The sequence below is a fragment of the Cygnus olor genome, chromosome 1 (genome assembly GCF_009769625.2).
Source record: "Cygnus olor isolate bCygOlo1 chromosome 1, bCygOlo1.pri.v2, whole genome shotgun sequence".
Classification (NCBI taxonomy): Eukaryota; Metazoa; Chordata; class Aves; order Anseriformes; family Anatidae; genus Cygnus; species Cygnus olor.
Window position 1 is genome coordinate 103,503,042 of NC_049169.1, and position 26,474 is coordinate 103,529,515.

The 26,474-nt window shown below is 41.7% G+C and overlaps 1 protein-coding gene across 1 annotated transcript; it reads left to right on the top strand.

Annotated features, from left to right (window-relative positions):
• Positions 1-5,529: 5,529 nt before the first annotated feature.
• On the top strand, positions 5,530-22,706 carry LOC121078833 (killer cell lectin-like receptor subfamily F member 1). The gene is made up of 8 exons (XM_040575380.1): positions 5,530-5,651; positions 8,666-8,754; positions 14,599-14,697; positions 15,937-16,068; positions 16,661-16,812; positions 17,587-17,702; positions 18,204-18,354; positions 22,221-22,706. Exons 2-7 carry the CDS (start codon positions 8,691-8,693, stop codon positions 18,331-18,333), a joined length of 693 nt encoding a protein of 230 aa, XP_040431314.1. The 5' UTR covers positions 5,530-5,651; positions 8,666-8,690; the 3' UTR covers positions 18,334-18,354; positions 22,221-22,706.
• Positions 22,707-26,474: the final 3,768 nt, after the last annotated feature.

Below are 26,474 nucleotides of genomic sequence, written 5' to 3' on the forward strand. Positions count from 1 at the left end.
AGGCATAGTATTGCCGGCCACAAATATGATTAAAGGACTGGAGCAGAGGACCTCCAGAGGCCCCTTCCAACCTCAACCATTCTGTGCTTCTATGATCTTGCCTGAGTTTTGGCTAAAGCTAGACCTGAAGAAGCTGTATTTGAGAGCCAAGGCTTCTTCTCACTGTAGGCTGCTCAACTGTACAAAATATCACACACGATGTGCAAGGATTGCTCCATTTAAATACATCAAGAGCAGAGAGACACCTCCCTGGCTGAAAAAAAGAAAAACACAGAGGTTTAAGAGTATGCAGTAGCTCGGGGAGGAATGGACATAACTTAGAGGAAGTCATGTCTCATCACCGATCTGATGCTTCAGACCTCCATAAACACAGGACCAGTGCATTTTCATGTTATTTTAACTATTGCCAAAATCAGAAGAAACATCTTACTCTTCAAAGAAATCTGCATTGTCAGACAATGGCCTCAAAACAGTGATACTGAGACTGGCTTTGTCTAACAGTAGGCCTGACTCAAGTTTGAGCCCATCAAGAACAATTAAAATGAGGTACGAATACAGTACACACAATATGTTCTTGGAGAACTGACAACTTATGCATGCTGCCAACAGTGCAGTGCTATGAAGAAAAAACGAATAAACAAACAAACAGAATTATTATTTAAAATATCCTTTTAATTTTAATTTTAATTTTTCTTTAGTCAAATCAGTGAAACTTAAAAGCACTTAGTAGTCTGCCTTAAGGTAAAAGAATAGGCATTTATTTTACCTTTCTGAATTTCAAAGACTAGATAGAAACATTAGAAGCCCATGAACAAAAGCATGCTTTACATTTATAAAGGAAAATGGTTGAAAAATCTCAGCAGACAATTTGTGGTTTCCTATGTGAAGCTTTATTCTACATGTTAACCAGAGCAAGACACATGTTGGGGAACTTGCTTGTGTTTATCGTGGTGGAAATAATATGAAAAGACAACGCACTTGTCTGAGAGTTCATCTAACCACCAAAGATAATTGAATTAGAAGGGAAAAAGGCAATTTTGGAAATGTTCCTGGAAAGCTCCCTTTATAAAAAATCTATTTCACAGCCAGATCTATTAGCCATATTTATGAATACTTTTGCATATGAACAATCTCTTAAGCCCTAACTCAGTAAGGCAATAAATTGTATGCTAAGCATCATGCAGCAAACTTGTTTAGCAGCAACCTTAGGTTTGCTGAGAATTTTTGTGCTGGGAAGATTCCTTTTTCTGTGAACTGTCAATGTTATAGCAACATTTCAATGTGTGATAAAATGCAATTGATTGAACATAAACATTTCTATTTTGCCATTAGTGATACTTTTTTTTAAACAAATGAATGACCACTGGTGGTGGGTTGACTTGGCTAGCCACCAGGTCCCCACCAAGCATCTCTCTCACTTCCCTCCTTAACAGGACAGGGGGAAAAAATAGAATGAAAAAACTCATGGGCTGAGATAAAGACAGGGTATTGAGATTTTCCACTAATTACCGTCTCAGACAAAACAGACTTGACTTAGGGAAGATTAATATAATTTATTGGCAATTAATAACAGAGTAAGGCAGTGAGAACCAAAAAAAAAAAAAAACAAACCTGAAAGCGCACTACCCCCATCTTCCCTTCTTCTTAAGCTCAACTTCACTTCTGACTCCTGACTCTACCCCTTCCCCTTTCCCAAGTGGCACAGGGGGATGGGGAATGGGGTGTTCAGTTTGTCTGTAACACTTCATCTCTGCCGCTCCTTCATCTATACTCAGCCCCTGCTCCAGCATGGGGTCCCTCCCACGGGATGCAGTTCTTCCTGAACTGATCCTGCATGGGCTTCACACAGGCTGCAGTTCTTAAAGAACTGCTCCCACGTGGGTCTGTACCACAGGGCCCATCCTTCAGGAGCAGACTGCTCCAGCATGGGTCCCCCATGGGCAGCAGCTCCTGCCAGACCCCATGCTTCACTCTTGAGTCTCCACAGGCTGCAGCTCCAGACCGGGGCCTGCTCCTGCGGGGGCTCTCCATGGGCTGCAGCCTCCTCTAGGCCACATCCACCTGCTCCACTGGGGGCTCCTCCACGGGCTGCAGCGTGGAGATCTGCTCCGCCGTGGGACCCATGGGCTGCAGGGGGACAGCCTGCTGTGGTGGTTTTACTCGGGTGGATGGCCGAGCTCCACCACAACCGCTCTCTCACTCCCCCTCCTCAAAGGGAAGGGGTGAGAAAATACGATGGAAATGACTCAAGGGTTGAGATAAGGACGGGGAAATCACTCAACAATTATAGTGACAGGCAAAACAGACTCAGCATAGGGAGATAGTAAGATTTATTGCCTATTACTAACAAGCTAGAGAAGTGAGAAACAGAGGAAAGAAACCAAAAGCGCCTTCCCCTCATCCGCCCTCTTCCACCTCCTCCACCCGACTGGCACAGGGGAACGGGGGAACGGGGGTTATGGTCATTCTATAGCGCTTCTTCTCTGCCACACCTTCTTGGTCACTCTCATCCCCTGTGCTGCGGGTCCCTCCCACGAGATGCGGTCCTTGCTGAACTGATCCAATGTGAGCTTCCCACGGGCAGCAACTCTTCAAGAACTGCTCCAGATATGGGTCTGTACCACGGGGTCCATCCCTCAGGAGCAAACTGCTCCAACCTGGGTCCCCCACGGGCAGCAGCGCCCCCCAGACCCCTGCTCCTGCGTGGTCTCCTCTGCATGGGCTACGGGTCTGGCCTGGAATCTGCTCCAGCAGGGGTCCTCCACAGGCTGCAGCCTCTGCCGGTGCAGGTCCACGTGCTCCACCGTGGTCTCCTCCACAGGCTGCAGCGTGGAACGCTGCTCCACCGAGGTACTCCATGGGCTTCAGGGGGACAGCCTGCTTCACCATGGTCCTCACCACACGCTGCAGGGGACTTCTGCTCCGGTGCCTGGAGCACCTCTCCCCCTCCTTCTTCACTGACCTTGGTGCCTGCAAGGCTGTTTCTCACTCCTCTCACTCGCCCAGCTGCTGTGGCAGTGTTTTTTTTTTTTTTTTTTTCTTTTTTTTTTTTTTTTCCCCTGTCTTAAATATGCTCTCACAGAGGCGTAAAAAACATTGCTTATTGGCTCAGCTCTGGTCAGCAGTGGGGCCCTTACCTTACTTGGGGAAGCTTCTATAGTCTTCTCACAGAAGCCACCCTTATGGCCGCCTGCTACCAAAACCTTGCCACGTAAACCCACTACACCTGCTCCACCAGGGGCCTCTCCACAGGCTGCAGGGGAATTTGTGCTCCGTACCTGGAGCACCTCCTGCCCTCCTTCTGCACAGACCTTGGGGGCTGCAGGGCTGGTTCTCTCCATACATTTTCTCACTCCTCTCTTCCAGCTGCTGTTTAACATCAGTTTTTCTTATATATGGTTTAACAGAGGTGCAACCAACCATTGCCTTGTAACACAGAAATACTCTATTGGTCATTGTAAATCACAAACTGTGAGTTTCTCTGATCCTAAACATTAAAACCTAGTTAATATTTACTTTCCGATCGTTTCTGATTTTTAGTGTATCTCTCCAGTTTCAGAGTCGTCACCCAAATTGTCAGTCTACTATTGGTCTTTCTGAAGGTCCTATGACTGCAGATAATTTGAGCAAAAAAATCAGAGAGCTCTTGCCACAGCTGCACGTTTTACACATAATTTTTTCTTGATTAAAAAAACAATCACTATGTGATAAATAGAACAAGATGGAACTGCTACACCATCTGCTGTTCATTCTAATTAACATAATTAATATGATTAATATAATTATTGTAATGTAATTAGACAGCTTTAATGTCATGCAAACAGATTTAATCAACTCTTTATTTGGAAAGACAACTCAAATAAATAATGTGCCGTGACAAATGGTATCCAATTCAGTTTTAATGTGTAATTTCTCCTCATAAGAGAAGGGATTTCAAAATCAGATTATTTTTTTGCAAGTATTGGAGGTTAGGAAAAGCACATCATGGATAATGTTAAAAAAAATTCATTTATTTTCATTATGGAAAAGTTCTTGTATTAAAGAGTGGTGGGCTTACGGACACCATACAGAAAAACAATACCTTGGATAGCATGCATGAAAACCAAAATAGATCAGGACAAAAACCATAATTGTCACTCCAAAGGTCCCGACTGGGAGATTCTTTTATCATTTTCCTCATGGAAGCCAAAATACTTCTACAGTAGGTCTACAACTTCTCGTTTTAGAAGACTGTGTATGCATTGTTTGTTTGAAACTTTTGCTAATGGAGAGAATAAGAAAGAAAACTGAAAGTTGATTTACTGTCTGTTTCAATAGTGAAGCTATTTTAGATAATTGAAAGAATAAAAACTCATGCTATGGAAATTTTCCTTTGCTGAGAGAAAGTGATTGAACTTTTGGAGTTCAGAATACCTCTGCAAGAAATTCCTTGGATATGTGTCCCCTGAGTCCACACTGAACCCGGTTCCGCTGTCACAACCAGATGCATTCTTCACCGTCGCCACTGATGGTTATCGCCCAAGCAGGGTTACGGGTGAAGAGTCAGGCTGGCGGGGGGCAGGCAAGGGTAGTATACTGCCACAATGGGTGAGGCATGATTTCCCTCTAAATCTAAATGGTGGTTCTCTGAATCTCCTTTGAGACCGTTAAAAACTACACTCACCTTCCAGTCTTCTGACACGGATATTTCTAAGCAAGTTGCATTGTATTAGCAGCTTGGCTGTCTGATTGCTGGGTTTCTTTACACGTCTTGGATAGATAGCATCTGACCATGTCCATTTGGGTGTATTCATTTTCCTGTTTATTGAATAACCTGTAATATTGACCTTCTGAACTGAGACACACCCTCTCATATGCGTCCCATGAAGAAAATTTAAGTACAGAAACCTCACCAAGTTCCTCTGTAGCAAACACATGTAACACATACAGGTTTTTTTTTCTGTTACCGTATGCCCTTTCTGATCATCTATTGCCTTACCTGCCTTTTGGCAGGTTTCTGCTCCTGAAGAAGGAGGATTTTGTTATTTTAATGTTTCTTGCAAGCTACTCCTCAGTTTCTTTCTTGTTTTGTTTTATGGTGTTATCATATTCAACTTTATAGAACTTATGCACCTCTTCTTTAGTTTCGTTTTAACACATACCTTTTTGTAAGATTGGCTTCTTACTATTCATAGACTTTCTTGCCTATTTTTTAGCTCTGCCAGCATCCTTGAGGGGTGGACCCGATGATCTCCTGAGGTCCCTGCCAACCACTACAATTCTGTGATTCTGTGTTTCTGTGATCCTCTGAGTCTGTCATCTCAGTACAAAGAATATAAATGTCCTCCCAAAATAAATAAGAAAAGTTTTTGACTTGGACTCACAATACCATGTTGTCAAGAAAGGTTGCTTATTTGCTTTTTACCCAGAAGTCAATTTAACAGCTCGTTTTTACAGTTGGAAGCACATGTTGGACTTCACAAAAGAAAATAAAATTACATAGCATTATATTTTTACAGCTTTGAAGTTTTCTTTCTGCTGAAATAAAATGTGAAGTGCAAAGTCTGTTGGAGAAACAAGAACCAGAATGGAAAAAAAAAAGATGAAGCCAGTTTTCTGAGCACGCAAAAATAAAAACTAGGTTGTGATGTAAAATACTATGCACATCAACTGTAAGTACATACTTAAAGAATTCCATGGAGACACTCTCATTGAAATGTAAGCGTGCCTACATTTTCCTGTATTGTTCTTCTGGCTTGATGTTTGGATCCAAGTTGCATGCTCCATCCTTCTGTTGAGACGGTGATCTGTATTTTCAAGGCTCTTGACTGTCACTTACCTCCCTGCAACTTTGGTTGGTATCAGGTTCTGCTGCCAACCTGAGAGCAACCTTGAGCTTAATTTAACTTGCTAACTTATGTAATAAACACTTCTGTGTTTTTTAACCCAGCCTATGCCATAGCTGGAAGACACTACCTATAAATGTCTTACTCCTTGACTTTCCTTTGGTACTTTCCCAGTTATTCTCTGCTAGTATAGAACTAAAACCTCAGTAATAGATTAGCAGATACTACTATGAGATCACCACCCATCATTCACAGCATCGTTGGTTTACCTTTCTTTTGTCCATTGTGCTCCTCCATTTTCTTGCTGAATCCACCTATCTGGCATATATTTTATTTTATGTTTTATTTTTTAATTTTTTTTAGAGAAGTAGCTGATAAGGTTTGACAAGGTAGACTCATCAAGTTGTTATGCATTTGTACAGTATTCACTCTTTACTCACTCTGTTCCAAGACTGCTTTACTGCAGTAGAAAAAAAAATAATAATAATGCCATCTTTAGCAGAATGATGTCAAAGACCCAGATCCCTGAAAACTCTGTAACAAGTAAGTCTGCTGAAAGGTTGATGTTTTGCTGCTACATGGGGTTTGACATGCATATTAGTTGACTGTATCATTATTGGATGTGTACTGCTTGTACGCATCAATGGCTTGGTTAATCTTTTGGCAGCGTGGTAATTCTTCTAAGTCTGGAAGACTGTTTGCCCTTTAATTGCGTGGGTTTTCTTCAATCTGTATCTACAGATAAAGGAATATATTTTCACTTCCACTTTTAAAAACTAGTCTAAGAGTGTAAAGGGGATTTAGTACAGATGAAATGAGAGACTACAAGTCTTACGAGGAGCGGCTGAGGGAGCTGGGATTGTTCAGCCTGGAGAAGAGGAGGCTCAGGGGAGACCTTATCGCTCTCTACAGGTACATTAAAGGAGGCTGTAGCGAGGTAGGGGTTGGTCTATTCCACATGCCTGGTGACAGGACAAGGGGGAATGGGCTAAAGTTGTGCCAGGGGAGGTTTAGGCTGGATATTAGGAAGAACTTCTTTACTGAAAGGGTTGTTAGGCATTGGAATAGGCTGCCCAGGGAAGTGGCTGGGTCACCATTCCTGAAGGTCTCTAAGAGACGTTTAGATGTTGAGCTTAGTGATATGGTTTAGTGGAGGACTTGTTAGTGTTAGGTCAGAGGTTGGACTGGGTGATCTTGGAGGTCTCTTCCAACCTAGATGATTCTGTGATTCTGTGATTCTGTGGTATTTGAACAGCGTATTTATCAGACACATGGGTTTTAAAAACTGGTCTGTTCCTATGCAGGAGGAAAATCCACCTAGGAATCCATTTCTGTCATTATTCCCACAGGTGGTCTTTTCTTAACCTTTTTAAGAGCTTTCTGAGACAACTGCAAGATCTATTCATCTACTCATTTTGATTTACTAGAACTTTGTATAGCTTAGAAAAAAAAAAGAAAAAAAAGAAAAATTATATAGACTATGGTAAGATGATTGTGGTAGGCTAAGCTTGGCCAAATGTCAGATGCCGACCCAGTCACTCTTTCACTCTCACTCCCGCTACTCTACAGGACAGGGGAGAAAATAAGGTGAAAAGACTTACGGATTTAAGATAAACCCAGAGAGTGCACTTATGAGTTACTTTCACAAGCAAGACAGACTCAAGTTGGGGAAAATTAATTTAATTTATTGTAAATTAAAATAGATTTGTATAGTGAGAAACAAAAAGATTAAAGCACCTTCCTCCCACTCCCTTTTCCTAGGCTCAACTTCACACCTTCATTCCCAATTCCAACACCTCCTCCAACCACCCCCCAAGAGATGCAAGGAAGGTTGAGGATGGGGGATTATGGTTAGCCCATGACAGCTCCTCTCTGCCACTCCTTCTTCCTCACACTTTTCCCCTGCTCCATGGTGGGTCTTCTCCTCAGGCTGCTGGAGAATGTGTTCTGCTGCCTGGAGCACCTCCCTTGGTCTTCACAGGGCTTTTAACCCTTCACTCCTCACACTGCCATGAATGGATTTTAAACTTCCTTAAATGTGTTTTCCCAAGGGGACCACCAGCTTGGCTGATGGACTCAGCTGTGTCCTGCACTGCGTCCATTGGAGCTGTCTTTGTCTGGCACCGGGCAATCCCTGGCCTCTTCCCACAGAAGCCACTTCTGAAGCCCCCTGTTACCAATGCCTTGGCACCTACAACCAACACAATGATTAACAAGTATAACCCTTCAAAAAACAGCTGTTGCCAGCAGAATATCCTTTGCGTCAAGGTGCTACAAAGGGGCAAGGGGCCAGGAGCATCAGAGGCTCCCTAGGCCACCAGGGCAAGGCTTGTCAGCCAGGGCCTGTCCGTCTGCCCCACCAGGAGAAGGCACCTGGGGGTACCAGGACAGCCCCAGCCCTGACACCAGGCACGTTCCTGGGATGGGGCCAGGGTAAGGCCTGTGTATGAGCCCACGGGTTGGCCTGGTTGGGCAGAGCACGATTGTGGGGAGATGGCCCTGCTGGAGCTTTGTTGGGGCAGCGGCTGATGGCTCCAGGGTCTGATGTAGGGTCCTGAGTGCAGGGGATCCCAGTGGGTGGGCAGGTTAGAAATATCTGAGAAGGTTCTAAAGTTTTCAGAGAAAGATGAAGAACTGAAAAAAAAAAGAAAATAAAAAAAGTTCACTTGTCAATTCAGTTATGCTCTTTTAACTGTTACATTCCGTTTCACGGTCTCGTGACTGCATGACTTCAGTTAAAGGCGCAAATGACCATCCACTGTCCCCTTCCTGTTTATAACACTTGTTTGAAACATTTCCCGTAACTGAGTTTGACACTAACAGTCATTTGCAATCAATAGGAAGAAGTGATAAAAAGACCTTGAGATGGAGAACGAAGATGGTTACGCAGAACTGAATTTCAAAGCAAGGAAGAAAAACTCCAATGCAGGTAAGCGTATAAGCATATATATATCCTTCTATATTCAGACATATTTGAGTTACCATAAAACAATCAAACAAACAAACAAACAAAAACCACCACAAATCTGCCAAAATTTTAGTTAGTGTTGCTAATGAGCCAATGGTATATGGCTATATATTGAGAAACATGATGGACAGTAGGTAAAAAGTACCACCAGGCTTGGTGTGTGTGTTGACAGTCCCAGTACAGGATGGAGATTAGAAAATGGAGGTATGAGAAGAAAGCATAAAGCAGTAATTGTCAGCAAGCTTGCAGTGGTCTCAGCTCATCACCTATTTATGTTTTGTCAGGTATTTTTTTTTCCTCCAAGAATCACACCCAAGGAGAATTTAAGACTAATTTAAATGAAAACTGTAAGACAGTAACTTACTGTCCAGTAAGCTTTTTCAACAACTTTTGGAGGGTTTTGTCAGGAGCAGCAGGGGAGAAAGTACAAAGATAAATGCTGGAAGGCTTTCAAGATCACTTTTGCTAACCTCCACTTGTTTTAAGTGATGTGTGGGAGAACTCAAACCACAAATATCAAGTCCTCAGAGCAATTAGACATCCAGGTTCCAAACAGTTAATTAGCTATGATGATAGGTTCCTGAGAAATTCTGGCTGTCCTCTTACATAACAACAATTTTTATCAGTAAAAAAGTGAAAGCCAACTTAAGTTACTCAGCATAGCAGGACTAATTCTGTGCAACTTTATTGACATAAATTGTGCCAGTTTTGCTATTATTAAAACTTATACTGAGAGTCTGTTCCCAACTATAATAAAAGTACAAAACCAGCCAAAGTGAGAGAAAAATAAATGGAAAGCTGATAATAAAACCTAATATTTATTTAACTAAGAATTTTAAGTTATCAAACTTGTCAAAATGCAAAAAGATGTTGCTGTAATGGAGTAGGTTGAACATTTTCATTTAAAAGAAGCAGAAAGTCAGGCAAAGTGTATGTTACCAAATGTACATAATAGTATGTGACCATAAACACACAGAGCATGTAATGACTAAATCAGTTTTAAAATGCTCTGCCTTCATCATCTCCCTGCATGACTGGGTATCTTCCCAAAAGACCACTGCAGGAGCAAACAGGCAGAACAGGAAGACTTCAGGCAACCAGCTTACAGGAACAGTGGTTCCTTTAAGCCTCCTTCAGGCCATATCCACCTGCTCCACTCTGGGCTCCTCCACGGGCTGCAGGGGAACTTCTGCTCTGGTGTCTGGATCACCTCCACTTCCTTCTTCACTGACCTGTGTTCGCAGGGTTGTTTCTCTGTACATTTTCTAAGTTCGCTCTCTCAGCTGCTGTTGTACAGCAGATTTTTTTTTCCCCTTTCTTAAATACACACTCACAGAGGTGCAACCAGCATTGACTAGCGGCTCTTATCTGACATGTTATAGCTTCTGGGCTTTTCTCACAGACCCCACCCTTGCAGTCCCCCTCCTACCAAAATGTTGTCACATAAGCTCAATATACAGTGTGTGAGCTAGATTTAGACTAAACACAGACTAGTCATGGTAGCATGGTATCTCAGAAGTGAATTTGCTGGAGTGGTTAGTAGTGGTCGCAATGCCCTGTTGGCATAATCCAATGCAATATTGACACCAGTTCTTGTAGCACAGAAGAAAGATCACAATGCAGAGCTCCCCTTTTTCCTTGCAGTCACATCCGGTCTTGCCAGTGGTGCAAGCTGCAGAGGTGTCCTGAGAAGCTGGGCAAACACCAAGCTGTTAGCTTGTGCTTCACTGTCAGCATTGTGATATTACCACTACCAGAGCTCACTCTGGGTATCTGTGCAATAATCTGAGTATTTACACAAGTCACTTGTTACTGTTTTGCCTGCAGTCCAGCCATTGTGCAAATCATGGCAGAGATAAGATTAGATAACCTAGTTGCCTTTTTGTTGTCAAAATCACTGCACAGTACCCAAGGAAGAAGGAGAATGCACACATGCATAACCATAATATATGTTGCATAGTCAGTGAAAAGAACTGGATTCTATTTACAGAATATGTGCTGTCTAAATAGGGTGGGAGTATAAAAACAGTGGGGATTAACTATTTGAATATTTAAAGACAACTAGTCACATATACAGAATTTCCCAAGTAAGCATGATTGAATGGACAAATGAGGAAAAAAAATGTTTGACCTTTGTGTAAAACTGACAGCTAGAAACCAGTCATGAAGTGGAAGTGTTAGAGAAAATGAATTGATCCTGTTGCACAAAGTTCAATAGTCTTTTCATGATTTGAAATGCAGCTCCACACACTACATTTTTGAAATAATAGTGTTGCAGCAGAGAACTTTTCAAACAGCTGATTCACATCTGATCTAGATCACCAGTATTTGAAATGTACCAGTTATTAAAGGATATTTACAAAAGATACTTCCTGATGTAATTTACTAGATGCAAAACAAGATCTTTATGAGGTAAAATATTTTCCTACCCCATTTTCTCTTCCGAGAAGGTTAATTTCCATGAAATGGAAAGTCATTCTTCTGTTGTTCTCTGACTTTATTCCAGGACCCCAACTCAGGGCAGATGAGGGTAAGGAGTAGCACTGTATGTAATGGAGGGGCTGGACTACATGGAGCTTGCAGTTGGTGATGACATGGTAGAGAGCCTCTGAGTAAGGATTAAGAGACAAACAAATTAACAGATGCCATTGTGGGGGTCTACTATAGGCCACCCAGCCAGGATGATGACACCTATGAATTGTTCTTTAAGGAGCGAAGAGATACTCTAGATCAGCCACCCTTGTCCTTTTTGGTGACTTCAGCTTGCCAGATGTGAACTGGGAATACCCCACAGCTGATGCAAACAGGTCCAGGAGATTCCTAAAAAATCTTGATGATAACTTCTAGGTACAGGTACTAAAGGAGCCGGCTAGGTAAGGTGCCCTCCTAGATCTGTTTCTTGTGAACAGAGAGGATCTCTTGGGTGGAGTGGCGATTGGTGGCCATCTTGGCCATAGTGACTGTGAAATAAGTAATCAAATTTAAAATATTTGGTGAGAGGAGGAGAACTGCCACCAGAACTTCAACCCTGTATATGGGGAAAGCAAGCAGACTCCCATATGGAGCTGCTCAGGGAACTGGTGAGCAAAGTCCCCCATGACCTTTTTTTTTGACAACATTTTTTTGAAGACATTGGTGTCCATCAGTGCTGCTCAGTTTTTAAGTACCACCTCTTATGAGCACAGGAACAGGCAATTCCAAAATGCTGGAAGTCAAGCAAGCAGGACAGAAGGTTGGCTTGGCTGAGCAGAGATCTTCTTGTAGACCTTAGGCAGAAAAAGAAAGTGTATGTCTTCTGGAAACGAGGTTGGGTTACATGGAAGGACTATAGAGATGCCGTTCACCATTGTAGGGAGAAAATTTGTGCAGCCAGTGCTCGATTAGAGTTGAAGCTGACCAGTATTGTGGGAGCTCCTTTAAAGGGCTTTTTAAAATATGCTAACAGCAAAAGGGGGACCAGAGAAAACATTGGTCCATTAGTTGATGAGGATGGTCAGCTCACAAATAGGGACGTAGACAAAGCAGAGATGCTTAATGCCTTCTTCCCCTCTGTCTTCAACACCGATGGTGGGCTCTGAGTTGGAGGACCATGACTGCGGTAACAATGAACTTCCAGCCAACCCCGAGCTTGTGGAGGATTTGCTGCTCCACCTGGATGCATATACGTCTATGGAGCGTGAAGGGCTTCTTCCCAGGGTACTCAAAGAGCTGGCTGATGTCATCGCAAGACCTCTCTCATTTTTCAATGGTCTTGAGATTCTGGAGAGGTCCTGTTTGACTGGAAGCTGACAAAAGTTACTGTTTTCAAGAAGGGCAAGAAAATAGACCCTGGCAATTACAGGCCTGTCAGTCTCAGTTCAGTGCCTGTTAAAATTATGGAGAAGTTTATTCTGGGAGTTATTGAAAAACACCTGAAAGACAATGCAGTCATTGATCATAGCCACCTTGGGCTCATGAGGTGAAGGTCCTGCTTAACAAATTTAATTTCCTTTTATGACAAGGTCACCCACCTAATTGACCAGGGGAAGCCAGCTGATGTGATGTTTTCATATTTCAGCAAAGCTTTAGACAGTGTTTCTCACCATATCCTTCTGAACAAAATTACCAGCATACAGATAGATGAATACATAATGTGATGGGCGAGCAATTGGCTGATGGGTTGGGCTCAAATTATGTAAATGGGGTTACATCAGGCTGGTGGCCATTCACTAGTGGGGTTCCCTGGGGCTCCATTTTAGGGCCATTTCTCTTTAACGTTTTCATAAATGACTTGGATGCAGGACTTGAAGGTGTATTAAGTAAGTTTGCGGATGACACTAAATTGGGAGGAGCTATTGACTCTTGAGGGTAGAGAGGCCTTGCAGAGAGATCTTGACAAAACAGAGGGCTGGGCAATCACCAGCTGCAAGAAGTTGAACAAGAACAAGTGCCAGATTGAGCACCTGGGATGGAGTAACCCTGGATATACATACAGACTGGGGGATAAGAGGCTGGAGATCAGCCCCACAGAAAGAGATCTGGGGCTTCTGCTTAATGGCAAGTGGAATATGAGTCAACAGTGTGCCCTGGCAGCCAAAAGGGTGAACCATATCCTCAGGTGCATTAGGCATGGCATTGCTAGCCAGTTGATGAAAGTGACTGTCTCACTCTACCCTGTGCTGGTGTAGCCTCACCTTGAGTACCATATGCAATTTGGGGCTCCACAATATAAGAAGGACATAAAACTACTAGAGAGCATCCAAAGGAGGGCTATGAAGATGGTGAAAGGGTCTAGAGGGCAAGACATGTGAGGAGTGCCTGAAGTTACCTGGTTTGTTCATCCTAGAGGAGACTGAGGGGAGGCCTCCTGGTGGCCTGCAGCTTCCTCACGAGGGCAGCAGAGGGGCAGGCACTGAGCTCTGTTCTCTGGGGACAGTGACAGGACCTGAGGGAATGGCATGGAGCTGCAACAGGGGAGGTTGAGCTGGACATTAGGAAAAGGTTCTTCAGTGAGGGGGTGGTTGGGCTCTGGAAGAGGGCCCCCAGGTAAGTTCATGGCACCAAGCCAGTCAGAGTTCAAGAAGTGTTTGGTCAATGCTCTCAGACATCTGGTCTGATTTTTGGATGGTCCTTTGTGGAGCCAGGAGCTGGTCATTGTGGGTCCTTTCCAACTCAGGATATTCTATGTTTCTATGAAAAAATTATTCAAATTATAAAACAGACTTTTCTAAAGGCCATCCAATGTACAGGTGATTAATTAGTGAGTCCTGGTGCTAAAGAATTTAGCCCAAAGGTCTACTGGTCCTTTGTTGATTGACAGTGTGGGTATTCATAGCCCTAGAACTTCTTTTTTATTTGTACATTACATATTTGTCTTTTTCTTTGCAGCTTATAAACTAAGCTAGAAACTTAGAAACTTCAATTCTTCCTTATATCTTTTTACTGTTTGTGAGGTTTTGTTTAGCAATATTTGTTAAATGCTTGATGTGACATGTAACAGTCATGTTACTTGCCAGAGTGATATCCCCCTGATATGAAGAAGCAGAAAGTGGTAGCTGTTCCACTTATAACCTCAAATGGACTGGCAAACAGTGAAAACAGATTCAACAAATTTAAACCCAAGAAAACTTTTCATAAATGAATTTGTTAGAAACAAGAACCGCTTGATATGCATGAGGCAACCAGAAGGGAAAAGGGAACAATCACAGGGCACATAGCAATGTGACAGTGAAGGATATTCTGTCTGAATGATGTCTAGAGAAACACAGATTTATGTCCTAGGTAATATCTCATGCCATGTTTATAAAACCATCTTATTTCTTGCAGAATTTTCCTCTGATTCTTCAGCCTTGCGGTATCTTGCTGCACTCTCAGGATTTCTGAATCTTGTATTTCTGGGAGCTGTGATTGCATTATTTCAGCAATGTGAGTGACCAAATGAAATATTTTGCTTTAATTCCTGTGCAATTGGCAGGTGTTAATCCTTGACTTAAACAATTTTTCCAAACAGACTGTTTTGATATGGTGACAAGATCACTCAATGCTTTCTACTATTAGGTTTCCAATGAAGGTGAGAGGAGTTATTGGTATTTTGAGGCTGTGGATCTGCAGAAGATCAGTGGCTTTCAGAGGGCTGTTGCATGTTTGGAGTTTATGAACAGATCTGGAGTCTCTCATTTTTCAGTCCCTCAGCCTGAGATACCCTCTTTTTCTTTTCCAGAACTGAACAAATAACCCAGATTTCTAGCCAAAGAATTAATTTTTCAGTTTGTAAAGGCACTTTTATTAATGAAACAGAGTTCAGTCTGGATATGTGGTATAACTGGAACCCCTGCTACCTCCTCCTCCTCTCATCCTCACGGCCAGTCTTCACCTCTTGATGCCCGTCTTTGCCTGCCTTAAGTTTCAGCCAGTCCTACCTGACCTGCACAACAGGAAATGTGAGCTGTACTTCAGGGATGGATGAGATAGGAGGCTGGAAGATGTTACATGTAGATGAAAAATACCTCTTTAAACAGAAATAAAAAGGTGTGCCTATAAATGTGCAAATGTGGTCTTTCCACTTTCCACAAAATGTACGCATAAGCTCTGGGTCACTGCCAGTACTGATCGCAGAGCTTAAATATCTAGCACAAATGTATGTCATTATCCCTGGACATTTAAACTTTGGCATCAGAAAGAAGTGGCTGCAGTTGCTCTGGACAAGCAAGTTGAACAAGGTGGTCATCAATAAGCATCTAAATACTTATCAAGGAGTCTAATTTTGGTTTTCTCCTTCAGAAAATCTCAGCCTGATAACCCCAATGTCCAGCCTGCTTCTGGACATCAAAATCACTTTGCACATCAAAATCACGTGAGACTGTGGGAGAAAATGGAAATTCAGAAGCACTTCTGGATATAACTATATTGTTAATGGCAGTCAGCCATTCTCCCTTTCTCTGGATGTGAGTCCTGCACTCTCACATCAACCCATTCTTTTCTGAAATTAGCTGAATACAGAGTTCAGGCACTAGAAAATCAACGGCACAGCCATGTTATTTGAGAGATGGCTGTTAAATACCATGTTGTTGAAAACAAGTTGATGACACAATCTGTGCTGTCTATGGGAGTTCTTTACAGTTTATTTGTGAACTTTACATTAAAATGTTGGAGATTCTTGTCCAGGTGACTTGCTATCAAGTGATGTGTGGAAGCCCAGAGAAAATATTTCTGAAAGTGGCAATATCTCAGGGGAAGATCTCCATGAAAACAACTTATTGACTGCATTAAAGGAGAGTTTATGCATGAATACAAATGGTAAGGAAATAAAATCTCGTTCATAGTACCATAAATGGTTTGAATCTCTAGAAAAGATTAATATAAAAAATGAACACCTGGATGAAGTAACCGACCTTCAGATTACAGAATAATAATGTTTATATTGTTAAAGATGCATAAAGTGATATATTTCAGAGTTCCATTCTTGGAAATGTTAGTTTAAAGAAGAAATTCAAGTGGAGCAGTGATACTGGAGGTCTTTGTGACTTCTCTGTGGGTTCCATGGAAACCAATTGTACTACTCCCAGGGATTTCAGCAGAACAGGAATTTTATCTGTGGCTTCTATCCCAGTTTTTATGTAAACTATTTAGCACAATTATCTAGAGTTCTGAAATATTTAAATGCACAGAGTGATCCCTAATCCCTAATGACTATCCTTATTGCCACTGTAAAGCACAAACAATGTGCTTTCTTAAAATGAAGTGTACCATCACAGTTTCTGCCCCACTCCCGGTTTAAAGCTTCTTTAATCTCATATTCAGAAGCCTCAGAAAAAGTGCAAGTCAATACTACTAGTATCAGTTGTAAATAAGGAAGCGTCAAAATCCATTCACCCCAAACTCTTCACAGACTCCAGATGTGAACTCTGCCCCATTGGTTGGAAGCTGCATTATGGGAGATGTTATTACTACTCAGAAAAAAGTGACACCTGGGAGAATAGTAGAAGGTATTGCTTAGGAAGAAAATCTGAGCTCCTGATTATAGAAAATGAGACTGAAATGGTAAGCTTGTAAGGCACTCTGTGGTTCAAATATTATTTTTACTTATACCTTGAGAATCCAAATATCACAGCAGAGCTTTTCATGTATATTTAGAAGACATTTCTAATCCATATATGCTCATAAAAGGCATTGTCAGTGGTAAATGCACTGATGATTGATCTCTGCATGTTAAGAAATGTTTATGTCAAAAAGACCAGTAGTCTAGATTTCAGTTAAATAGATGCGATGATATGCTTATACTTCATCTCCAGCAAGAATCAGATGGAATTTGATTGAAGGATTCTTGCATGTTATATTCCAAATCAAACCTGTTCAGAGCTAAGTTGATATAAAGGCTGCTGCCTGTCTTCTGGGGATGGAACTATTTCTCTGTACTTTATCCATTTTAAAATGTCAGTATCAGGCTGAGCTGGCAAAATGATCACCTCCTTCCTTGTAAGGGGAAAAAAAGAGGTACCTTCAGCTGCTATATTTCAGATCAGCCTGATCCTCATCTAAAATGTGCTAATGGAACGAACCCGGGGCCAGCAAGGAGCCAAAATTAGCTCCTTGGTTGATCCACTTTCCAACATTAGCCACAGTACAGGGGTATAATTGAGAGTCTGAACTAATTTATATGCTGTTTTTCCTTCAATTTCTTGGAAGCATTCTCTGGAGTCTTTGGGCATGGAAGCCTTGCTGTTTTTAAAATATTAGTTATCACTGTATGTTACTGGTGCTGGAGTTTTATGAAGCGCCATTATTATGAGAATTCAAAGGCATACCTTTCTCCAGGATTTCTTAAATAAACTGAAGGATAAAGACATTGGCTTTGTTTGGACTGGATTAAGTTTCAATGAGGATGAAGGAAAATGGGTATGGCTCAATGATCCCAAACATCTAGGGCACAGGTAAGTTCATTCTGGAATCAATCAGTATTGGCTTCTACAATGTATTCTCTACTTGCTGTGCTGAGGCTATTCAGCCATTACCATGAGAAAGTGACAATATGATATCAGAAAAAGTGAGAATATGATGTCAGGTGCCATGCTCCAGTCAGGCATCTCAGCCTATCCTGATTTTTCTCTATACAGAATTCTGATCAAAACATGCAGATGAAAAGTGAAATTCATTGACAGATTTCAGAAAAGAAACTGATTTTATTAGGAGGTGAGAATGCTGCATAAGCTTTTTTCTTCCAGCTATATTTCAAGTAGGGAAGCAGAAAGGATGAAGCTTACTAAACAAGCAAAACTTGCCTGCTTTGCCAGAGAATCAAAAGAATGACAGCATAAAAACAACAACAACAAAAATCCAGTCTTTGTGGCTTCACTATTTATCTATTCAATTTTTTTTTCCCCGTAACACAAATTCCAAGATGTTTATGTCTGTTTGTTGTTTTGCTGTTGCAGTTTTACAATAAAAGGAAGGAAGAAAGAAGAAAAATGTGCTGCCTATAAGCTGACAGAAATGCATGCTGATAACTGCCACTCCCTATACAAGTGGATTTGCAGGAAGAGTGCAGTGTTTCTGCGGGTCTAAGACATTTTAAAGTGAAAGAGAGTAAGTTCTTCGAAGATTTATAGCATTTTACAGTGGGTAGGATATCTGATGTAAAATTAAGGGGAAATTGTTGACCTGAATTCTGATGAATTAATGCATTGTTATTCTATTTGTGATTAAAATCTAGGAAGATTTCAGGCTTGTCTCTCTTCTTTTCCAGATGAAGGTATAAAATCTATGTTTTTGTGCACGCTGATGCACGGCCCCTTAAAGCTACAAAAACAAGTAGCCTACCAACTATAAGTTTAAGGAGTTTAAGGAGTCTAAGAGTTGTATAAACCACAGGTAAAATGAGGGTTTTGTACCAGCCTGGCAGATAGATACCAACAGGCCAAAAGTTGCTGCTGCTGCTTATTTTAGATGAAGAGGTTATAATTAGAACTATGCACTTAAATGTGCCTGCATATCTTACCACTGGAGGACCAACATAGGAAGTCAGCATGACTCTATGAAAGAGCAAGTCAAAATCTAGTATATTTTCAAAAAATTGGTTTCATGTACTTCATTCAGTGCTACAGAATTTGAAACTTAAAATACCATACATACCTCCTGAACTTGGATGTGAGATTCAATTGTCTGTCTTTGTTCTACTAGCGCACTAGAAATGGCAAAGTCATATTTATGGGGCTACGGGGCTATAATCACTCCACTATTGATAGTCCACTGAAAGACAATTTTTACAAGTCAGATTTTTGTTTGTTTGTTTGTTTGTTTAATTTTGCAACCCTCCTGCATCTCAAGGCTACTGATCATGATGGGGCAGTGGATCTCAGAGAAATTTGCTCTTTTCTCTCCGCTCTAACCTTGAGATAACTTAGACAGGTCTGAGAGTAATCTGTAGTTCTTCATTGTTAGTATAACTATAACATACTAAGCATTTTAGTAGCCAAGAGAAATCAGTATAATGATTAAAATGATGACTCTAGGATGTAAAGCCAAATTCCAAATTGCTGTAGTTGTGGGAGATCACTCTAAGAGGCCCTTCCACCAGCAATGCTGCATTTTGGATTGCAGTAGCAATGTGGGTTCTTTGGTTATTTACTAAATGCCCCGTAACCTTTCCCTTTATGGCTTTTGAGCAACATGTCAGGCTTTAGGTGTAAGAATAGTGTGCTCTCACATTTCTGGCAATTATTTGAAAATTGTTGAAAATTGCTTAGCAATGCCTAAATGTATTGAGCCTAACAGCATACAATTGCAACGATTTCTGTGAGCTGGGTATTGCTTCTGTGGGTATGATGTAAATAAAACCACATCCTTCACCGGTGTTACTTTACATACACATCTATTATCAGATAAATTATACACAGATTATATACAACAATTTGTGGACACGTGCTGTACACAATGTTGTTATACATCTCTAAAACTCTCTGGCTAACTCCACAACAACAAAAAAAACTTTTTTGTAATATTGGAACATGGTAGTATACTACTCACGTAGTTTTCTGAAATCTCTGTAATAGAGGAACTCTTGGTTACCACTATGACCGGTTTTCTATCCAGCCCAGAAGCATACGCTTTTACATATCTGTTTTATATCTCTGACATTATATAACACTTCACAGACTTGCAATCTTCCCATTCCCAATGTTGTAAATGTATACTTAATAGCATGCATTCTTTTTAAAATACATTTTATAGTTATTACATAATCACAGAATCACAGAATGGCCAATGTTGGAAGGGACCTCTGAAGATCATCTAGTTCACCCCCCCTGCCAAGCAGGGTCACCTACAGCACATTGCACAGAGTCGCATCCAGGCAGGTTTTGAGTGTCTCCAGAGCAGACTCCATGGTCTCTCTGGGCAGCCTGTTCCAGTGCTCTGTCACCCTCACAGTAATGTTTTTACACATTCAGATGGAACTTCCTGTGTTTCATTTTGTGCCCATTTGCCTCATCCTGTCGCTGAGCACCACTGAAAAGAGTCTGTCTCCATCCTTCTGACACCCTCCCTTCAGATATTTATACACATTGATGAGATCTCCTGTCAGCCTTCTATTCTCCAAGCTAAACAGGCCCAACTCCCTCAGTCTTTCCCAATAAGACAGGTGCTCCAGTCCCCTCATCATCTTAGTAGCCCTACACTGAACTCACTGCAGTAGCTCCATGTCCCTCCTGTACTGGGGAGCCCAGAACTGGACACAGTACTCCAGGAGTGGCCTCACCAAGACTTGAGTAGAGGGGCAGGATCACCTCCCTTGACCTGCTGGCAACACTCTTCCGAATGCACCCCAGGACACCTACCATTGTCCTTGGCCACAAAGGCACATTGCTGGCTTATGGTCAGCAATATTATTAATATTATGATTTCTAAACTTAATTGATTAAGCTATGTTTTATATAGCACTCAAAATATTGAGTTTTACAAGTGCACACCAGAACATCCATGTATATATATGTTACATGTGCAAACATAGAATCTTAGTCATAGAACGGCCCAGGGTGAGAGACCTGCAAAGATAACGATCACTATTATGAATGAGAGGCATGTTTATCTTCACTGAGAAAAACGGGTTTTCTCCTGATTAGAGATGGGAATACCTTGTAATTGGTTTGTTGTTGGTGGTTTTTTTTTTCTTTCTTTTTCTTTTTTTTCCCCATTATTCATAATTTTCTCTTAATTTTAACTTCATGGGAATTGACCTAAAACAAAAAAGAGTATTATGCCTTTTTCCTTTTGTATATACATAAGCAACACCAAAAAGAAAGCAAAACCAGCTAAACTAACTGCCACAATACAACTTTGATTCACATTGATTCACTTTGAATACTGGCAGTACCTTAGCATCAGGGATGTGGACTTTTAGCCTTGCACTGCTTTGTGGAAGGGTCACTTTCTGGACCAAAGTCAGCTTCATCATGACAGGATGTTTTGTAAGAGCCTCACAGGCTCAGGGGCCCACACCCTTCTCTTTTAAGGGCTTGCATTTTTTTCTAGAGTGCACATTTTGTACTTATATTTAGTTTTTCTTTTAATTCCCTGATCTTCACTCATAACCAGTCTTTATTCTAACTTGTTTTCAAGATTCAGCCCTTCTCCAATTTTACTTTCTCTGTGTTTTAACTGAGCAGGCTCCTAATTCAGATTTTAGTTTCTTGCTTTTGCCTTTAAAGCCTGAATTTCCTGATCTAGCCTATGTGTCACTGACCACATTGCCTATATGCTGGCTCATGTGATCTCTTTACAGGAAGGTTTGGGTATTAACGCTTTACATTTTGCAAACTCTTTGTCAACGTCTGAGGTGGTTTTATAAAAACGGGTTGTGAGAGCTTGAGTAATCCCATTCCCCAGCTCCAACAGTTAAAAAATGGTTTGGAGTGTAAGCAAGATACTTGCCAGGACCACAAGGTCACACATTAACTGCATTCATGGTGTTCTGTGATCACTGGAGGCTGCCATCCACAGACTGGCTTAACTCCAGCCTATGAGATTAATATTGTTACTCAATACCAGAGAAGGTCTTCTACACTGGAACATGCTCCCTAAGGAACTGGCCATGACACCGAGCCTGGTGGAGTTCAAGAAGCATTTGGACAACACAGCCAAACATATGGTTTGATTTTTGGGTATTCCTGTGTGGAGTTGGGCTCGATGATCCTTGTGGGACCCTTCCAACTCAGGATAATCTGTAATTCTGTTATTCACAGAGTTAACTCAAAACAATTAGGCTATTGTTAGGCAATCTGACTGCTAGACTTGCTGTCACTGCTAAAACAAGCTAAAGTCAGCTCTGCCCAAGGCAAGTTCAGACAAATCCTGCGTGGTTAGATAGAAGCCTGTCACTTTTTGCTAGTAATGGGAAAATCACATTAACTAGGTTACAGGGCTGTCTTATTGTTATTTTCCATGTTCTCTCACAGACTTTCTGAAGAAGAGCGAACAGTCATTTCCTATGGATATAATCAGAATATTATGTGGATATCAATTCCAACGACACGTGGAGAATTGTACACTGTCATTTATTCATCTGAATGGTTATCTTGCTATTTCTACACTAAGTGCTTTAACCTTCTGAACATCATTCAAGTTTTTCTGTGAAATACAAATGCAACGGTTTCTGTAAGTTAGATGTCATCCAGCTACTTGCAAAGTGAAAAACTATTGTATTTGGATGTCCAGCCAAGCCTGGATAGCCAAGTAGCCTACGTCCTTTAACTGCTGTGTAAACTTCTCTGGAACCCAGTAGGCACACAGATGTACGATGAAACATCCTGAGTGACTATGCTGCAACCAGAAGGAAATGCTATATTGCTTATCAAAAGAAAAAAATTAATGTAGCCAACCAGGTATTACTGTAAAAAATGCAAAATAAACAAGCTAAAAAATGGAGAAATGAAAGATTATCCAAGCAGGATCTGTTTTATTCCTACTACAGGCTTTTAATCTAATTACACTCACAGCTTTTTAAACAGAAATGCCATCCGTTTGGGGTGCTAAGTAAACCAGAAGAATACAAAACATTTCTCATACATGTGGGGTAACCTGAGATCCCTCTGACTAGTACATTTTTATGCTGAAACCATGAAAGCAGGCTAAGGAGTTCTGATTCTTTAGGTTGTCACAATGAGTTGCACTTACCTGTGAAAAAAATCACATGCTTTTTCTCCAGTCATCAGTTTCTAGCTCTAGAAACCGCTCAGTCAGCCTTCTAGTTCATAGTAAACTGCTGGTCTTTTAGCTTGCAAGGTTTGTTCCTCTGCAAAGCTTTACATAGTGCTTTTGTAGGGAGTTGGCCTTGTATAGAAAACCAACCAAGATCCAGGCTTTACTGCTGAAGCTTCTCCAGGGGCTGAGCTCAGCCTCTCCTCTCTGTCCTGTGCCATCCCAGGCAGTGTGCTATAATTTTGCTAGCGTTGACTCCTTAAGACTGATAACTGGGCCACTACCTAATATTGCAGGAGGTGTGGTCATATATTTTATTCCTCTTCTTTGAGGCATTTTGATCACCAACTGTGTTCTGGATTTCGATCTGTTTCCTTCTGTTGGACAAAAATATATTTGATTAAAACTTGTACAGTATATTATGAAAAATATTACAGGCATGGTCTTCTTAATGGATTCCTAGCTAGTCCTTATATAAAAAATCTGTAAAGACTAAAGCAGAGCGTACAGTTTCCAAAGAATTAATCAAACGGAAGCTGTGAATGAAACCTTTGGCTTCTTGTAAGCTGGTCCCAGGATGCTCTACAGAGCTGTAACTGAAAGAATTAGCCTTTGAATCTGAAAATTTTATGCTCAAGAATAATTTATTCACAACTGTATTTCTGCCTCTTTGGGGAGAAAAAAAAAAAAAAGAGAAAAAAAGAAAAAGAAAAAAAAGTAAAGGTGCCACGTACTTGCAGTTGTAAAGAAATTACACTAGAGAGCACTGCAAGTTCTGTGGAAGGGCTGTTGCTGGCTATAAGTCTCATCTGTGTTCCTGTAAACTTCCAGAGGGAAAATAATAATAATAACAATAGCAACAATAAAAATAAAAATAAAAATAAAAATAAAAATAAAAATAAAAATAAAAAAATAAAGCATTCAAATAAACTGAGGAAGAAGGGACCTCTCGAATTCTCTAGTCCAACCTCTTGTTCATAGCAGGGCTAACCTTAAAGTTAGACGAGGTCACTCAGAGCAGCACTCTTGTCTATGTGAACTTTAGCCAAGGACAAAGGTCCCACAGGCTTCTCATTTCATAAACAGAAGGAAAATGATTGCCCCAAAATTACTGTGACAGTAAATACATACTGTAATTGGCCAAAGAATTTCTGGCTTTACATGTTGAGGGCATTTACAGAAAGAGCTCTGGAATATATGGGAAGATGGAATCTGACGTTATCTGGATTCAAGCATTACAATTTGTGAAGCAACTACCTGCAAATTAAGTGCAAGCTGCGTTCATAATCAGTCTGGCCTACTGATCAGGCTGCTGTGCTGAGGGTCAGGGGTGCTAAGCAGTCTTCTAGCCACTGCCACCAGGCTGCTGGGTGAGCTTGGGTAAATCTTTTGACTTCTGCTCCTCCATCTACATCCTGGGAACAGTGACACACCCTTCTTTGCAAAGTGCTTGTGGAAACACAGTTTAAAATGCTGCCCAAATGGTAATACGTTGTGATATATGAGGGTAAGATATGGGATCCCTGCTAGACCTGAAGGTCTATGCAGGCAGGCTATGTCTGCACGGCAAAATACAGCATACCGCAGAAGGCCTAAACACATAGAGGCTTCATCTCCTAAGTCCACATGGCGCGATGCTGCCCTGCACTGTACAGATGTACTTAGCACATGGTGTTACATTTAGTTGCATTGAACCAAGAAGTGTTCACTTAGCCACAACACTGTGGTCACACTGGGATGATCTGCAGCTCTGTACCAAAACATCTGTTATGACATCGCAGAGACAATCTCTGTTGTACAAAGTGCTAGAAGCTGTTGTGGAGATGTATGGTCTGCAGAAAGACACACTGCATTTTTTCCCAGCAGCCATTCTCCAATTCACAGTTATGGGTGTTCCAGAAGACCAGAACATACCTCACAACATTGCCGAGCACATATTACCTAAGGAACAGGTCCCAACTGGCTCACTGACTCAAAGCTCTGAAGAAAAACTGATTCAGTGTGTGAGAGTGAAGGAGAGATGGCAATATGGCAGCGTGCTGGAAGGGGTGTTCACCAGCTCCTTCCTGACATGCCATCACCAAACTGGTCAGAAGACTGAGCACATTCTTCTGTCCACATATTCACCCCATCACTGCTGAGCAGTGAAAAATGGCACTCACAATAAATACTCCACACAGCCACATCTTTGGGAATGAACCTGAAGAGTAAAAAAGAGTTGACATTCCCCCTTCACACAGCACCCCCCTTCCCACCCAAAAAAAACACAAAACGCACACACGTAAAAAAAAAAAACAAAAAACTGCACGGGGAAGAATCCATCTCACAGACTCCTAATCCTGACTGCTTTGCATTTAACCCAGGTCCCACCTGCTGAACATGAAACTGCTGGTGTAGAAATATTCAGCCTGCAATCCCCAGGCACTGCTGGTTTTCTGAGCTCATTTTTTGTTTTTCTGGTAAATCCATGGGTTTACCCTGTTGAGATGACTTTTTTTTTTTTTTTTTTTTTTCTTCTTTCTACAGTGTGGGATGACAATTCACAGGCTTTCATTCATGGGAGAAAGTGTCTTTGGTTGTAGTCATAGCTCTCATCACATCTTCTGCATGCATACTGCTCTTGCACTGACTGCATTGCACATACAGGCTCTGCCGTTGCACGGGGTTTAGAATCAAAACCTGAACTGGAGATGTATGCATGGGGTTCACACATATCAGCTCTGTGTTACAGCTCAGCCTTAGGGAAATAAAGAGGTCCATTTTGTTGTCAGAGAAGTAGCTCGAGTTCTTCAAAATGTGCACCATGAGTCAGTTGGATGCCTGGGCTGAACTGCATGTTCTGTGGCAAAAGGTGATGAATTATGCTTTGCAGCCCACATTGCTGTTTTGTCTACTCGTGCCTTTTCACGCAATGGAGGACACACTGTCACACCCACAGATGGGGTGCAATCTGCAGTTATTATCACATCTGCCCTGTGTGTGACTGGAACAGATATCTGTGCTCGCACCCAGACATCACCACCTGACATTACTCAGCCACGACTGTTAGCAGCAGAGAATGGTTCTATGTGCAGTCAGGAACACGTGCCAAGGTGGGGAAGAACATTCGTTCTTTTGGCTACCTCAGCAGTGCTGCTTAAGCCCCAGATAGCCAGACTCCAAATGTTGGGCAACAAATCCTAGGCAGCAACCCCCACCATCTTTCCCTGAGGCAGCAGATGCTGCAAGCAGGTCTGAACTGCCAGGTGTCTTCGTGCTCTGCCAAACAGCCTGAGAACTCGGGGCCAACAAACCACTCCCCCCTGCAGCCTCTGACATGTGGGTAACTAATGCACAGCAAGCCCTGCTGTTTCACAGACCTCACTAGGGCTTGTGTGCTGTTAGCTAAGCATATTGGTCAGGTGGCTGGAAGGAAAGATGAGAGTGAGGTAAGGCTCCAGCTGGAGAAGTCAAAGGACATGACGTGACATGGCTGTGAATCCTAGGAGAAGTTTGGCAACATGGGCACACAA

What these genes read in the sequence shown, in the direction of transcription:
- LOC121078833 (XM_040575380.1), top strand. Translation starts at nt 8,691, where the DNA reads ATGGAGAACGAAGATGGTTACGCAGAACTGAATTTCAAAGCAAGGAAG. An exon ending in TTTATGCATGAATACAAATG is followed by an intron (nt 16,069 to 16,660) that starts GTAAGGAAATAA and finishes AACTCTTCACAG; the next exon opens with ACTCCAGATGTGAACTCTGC. An exon ending in TAGAAAATGAGACTGAAATG is followed by an intron (nt 16,813 to 17,586) that starts GTAAGCTTGTAA and finishes ACCTTTCTCCAG; the next exon opens with GATTTCTTAAATAAACTGAA.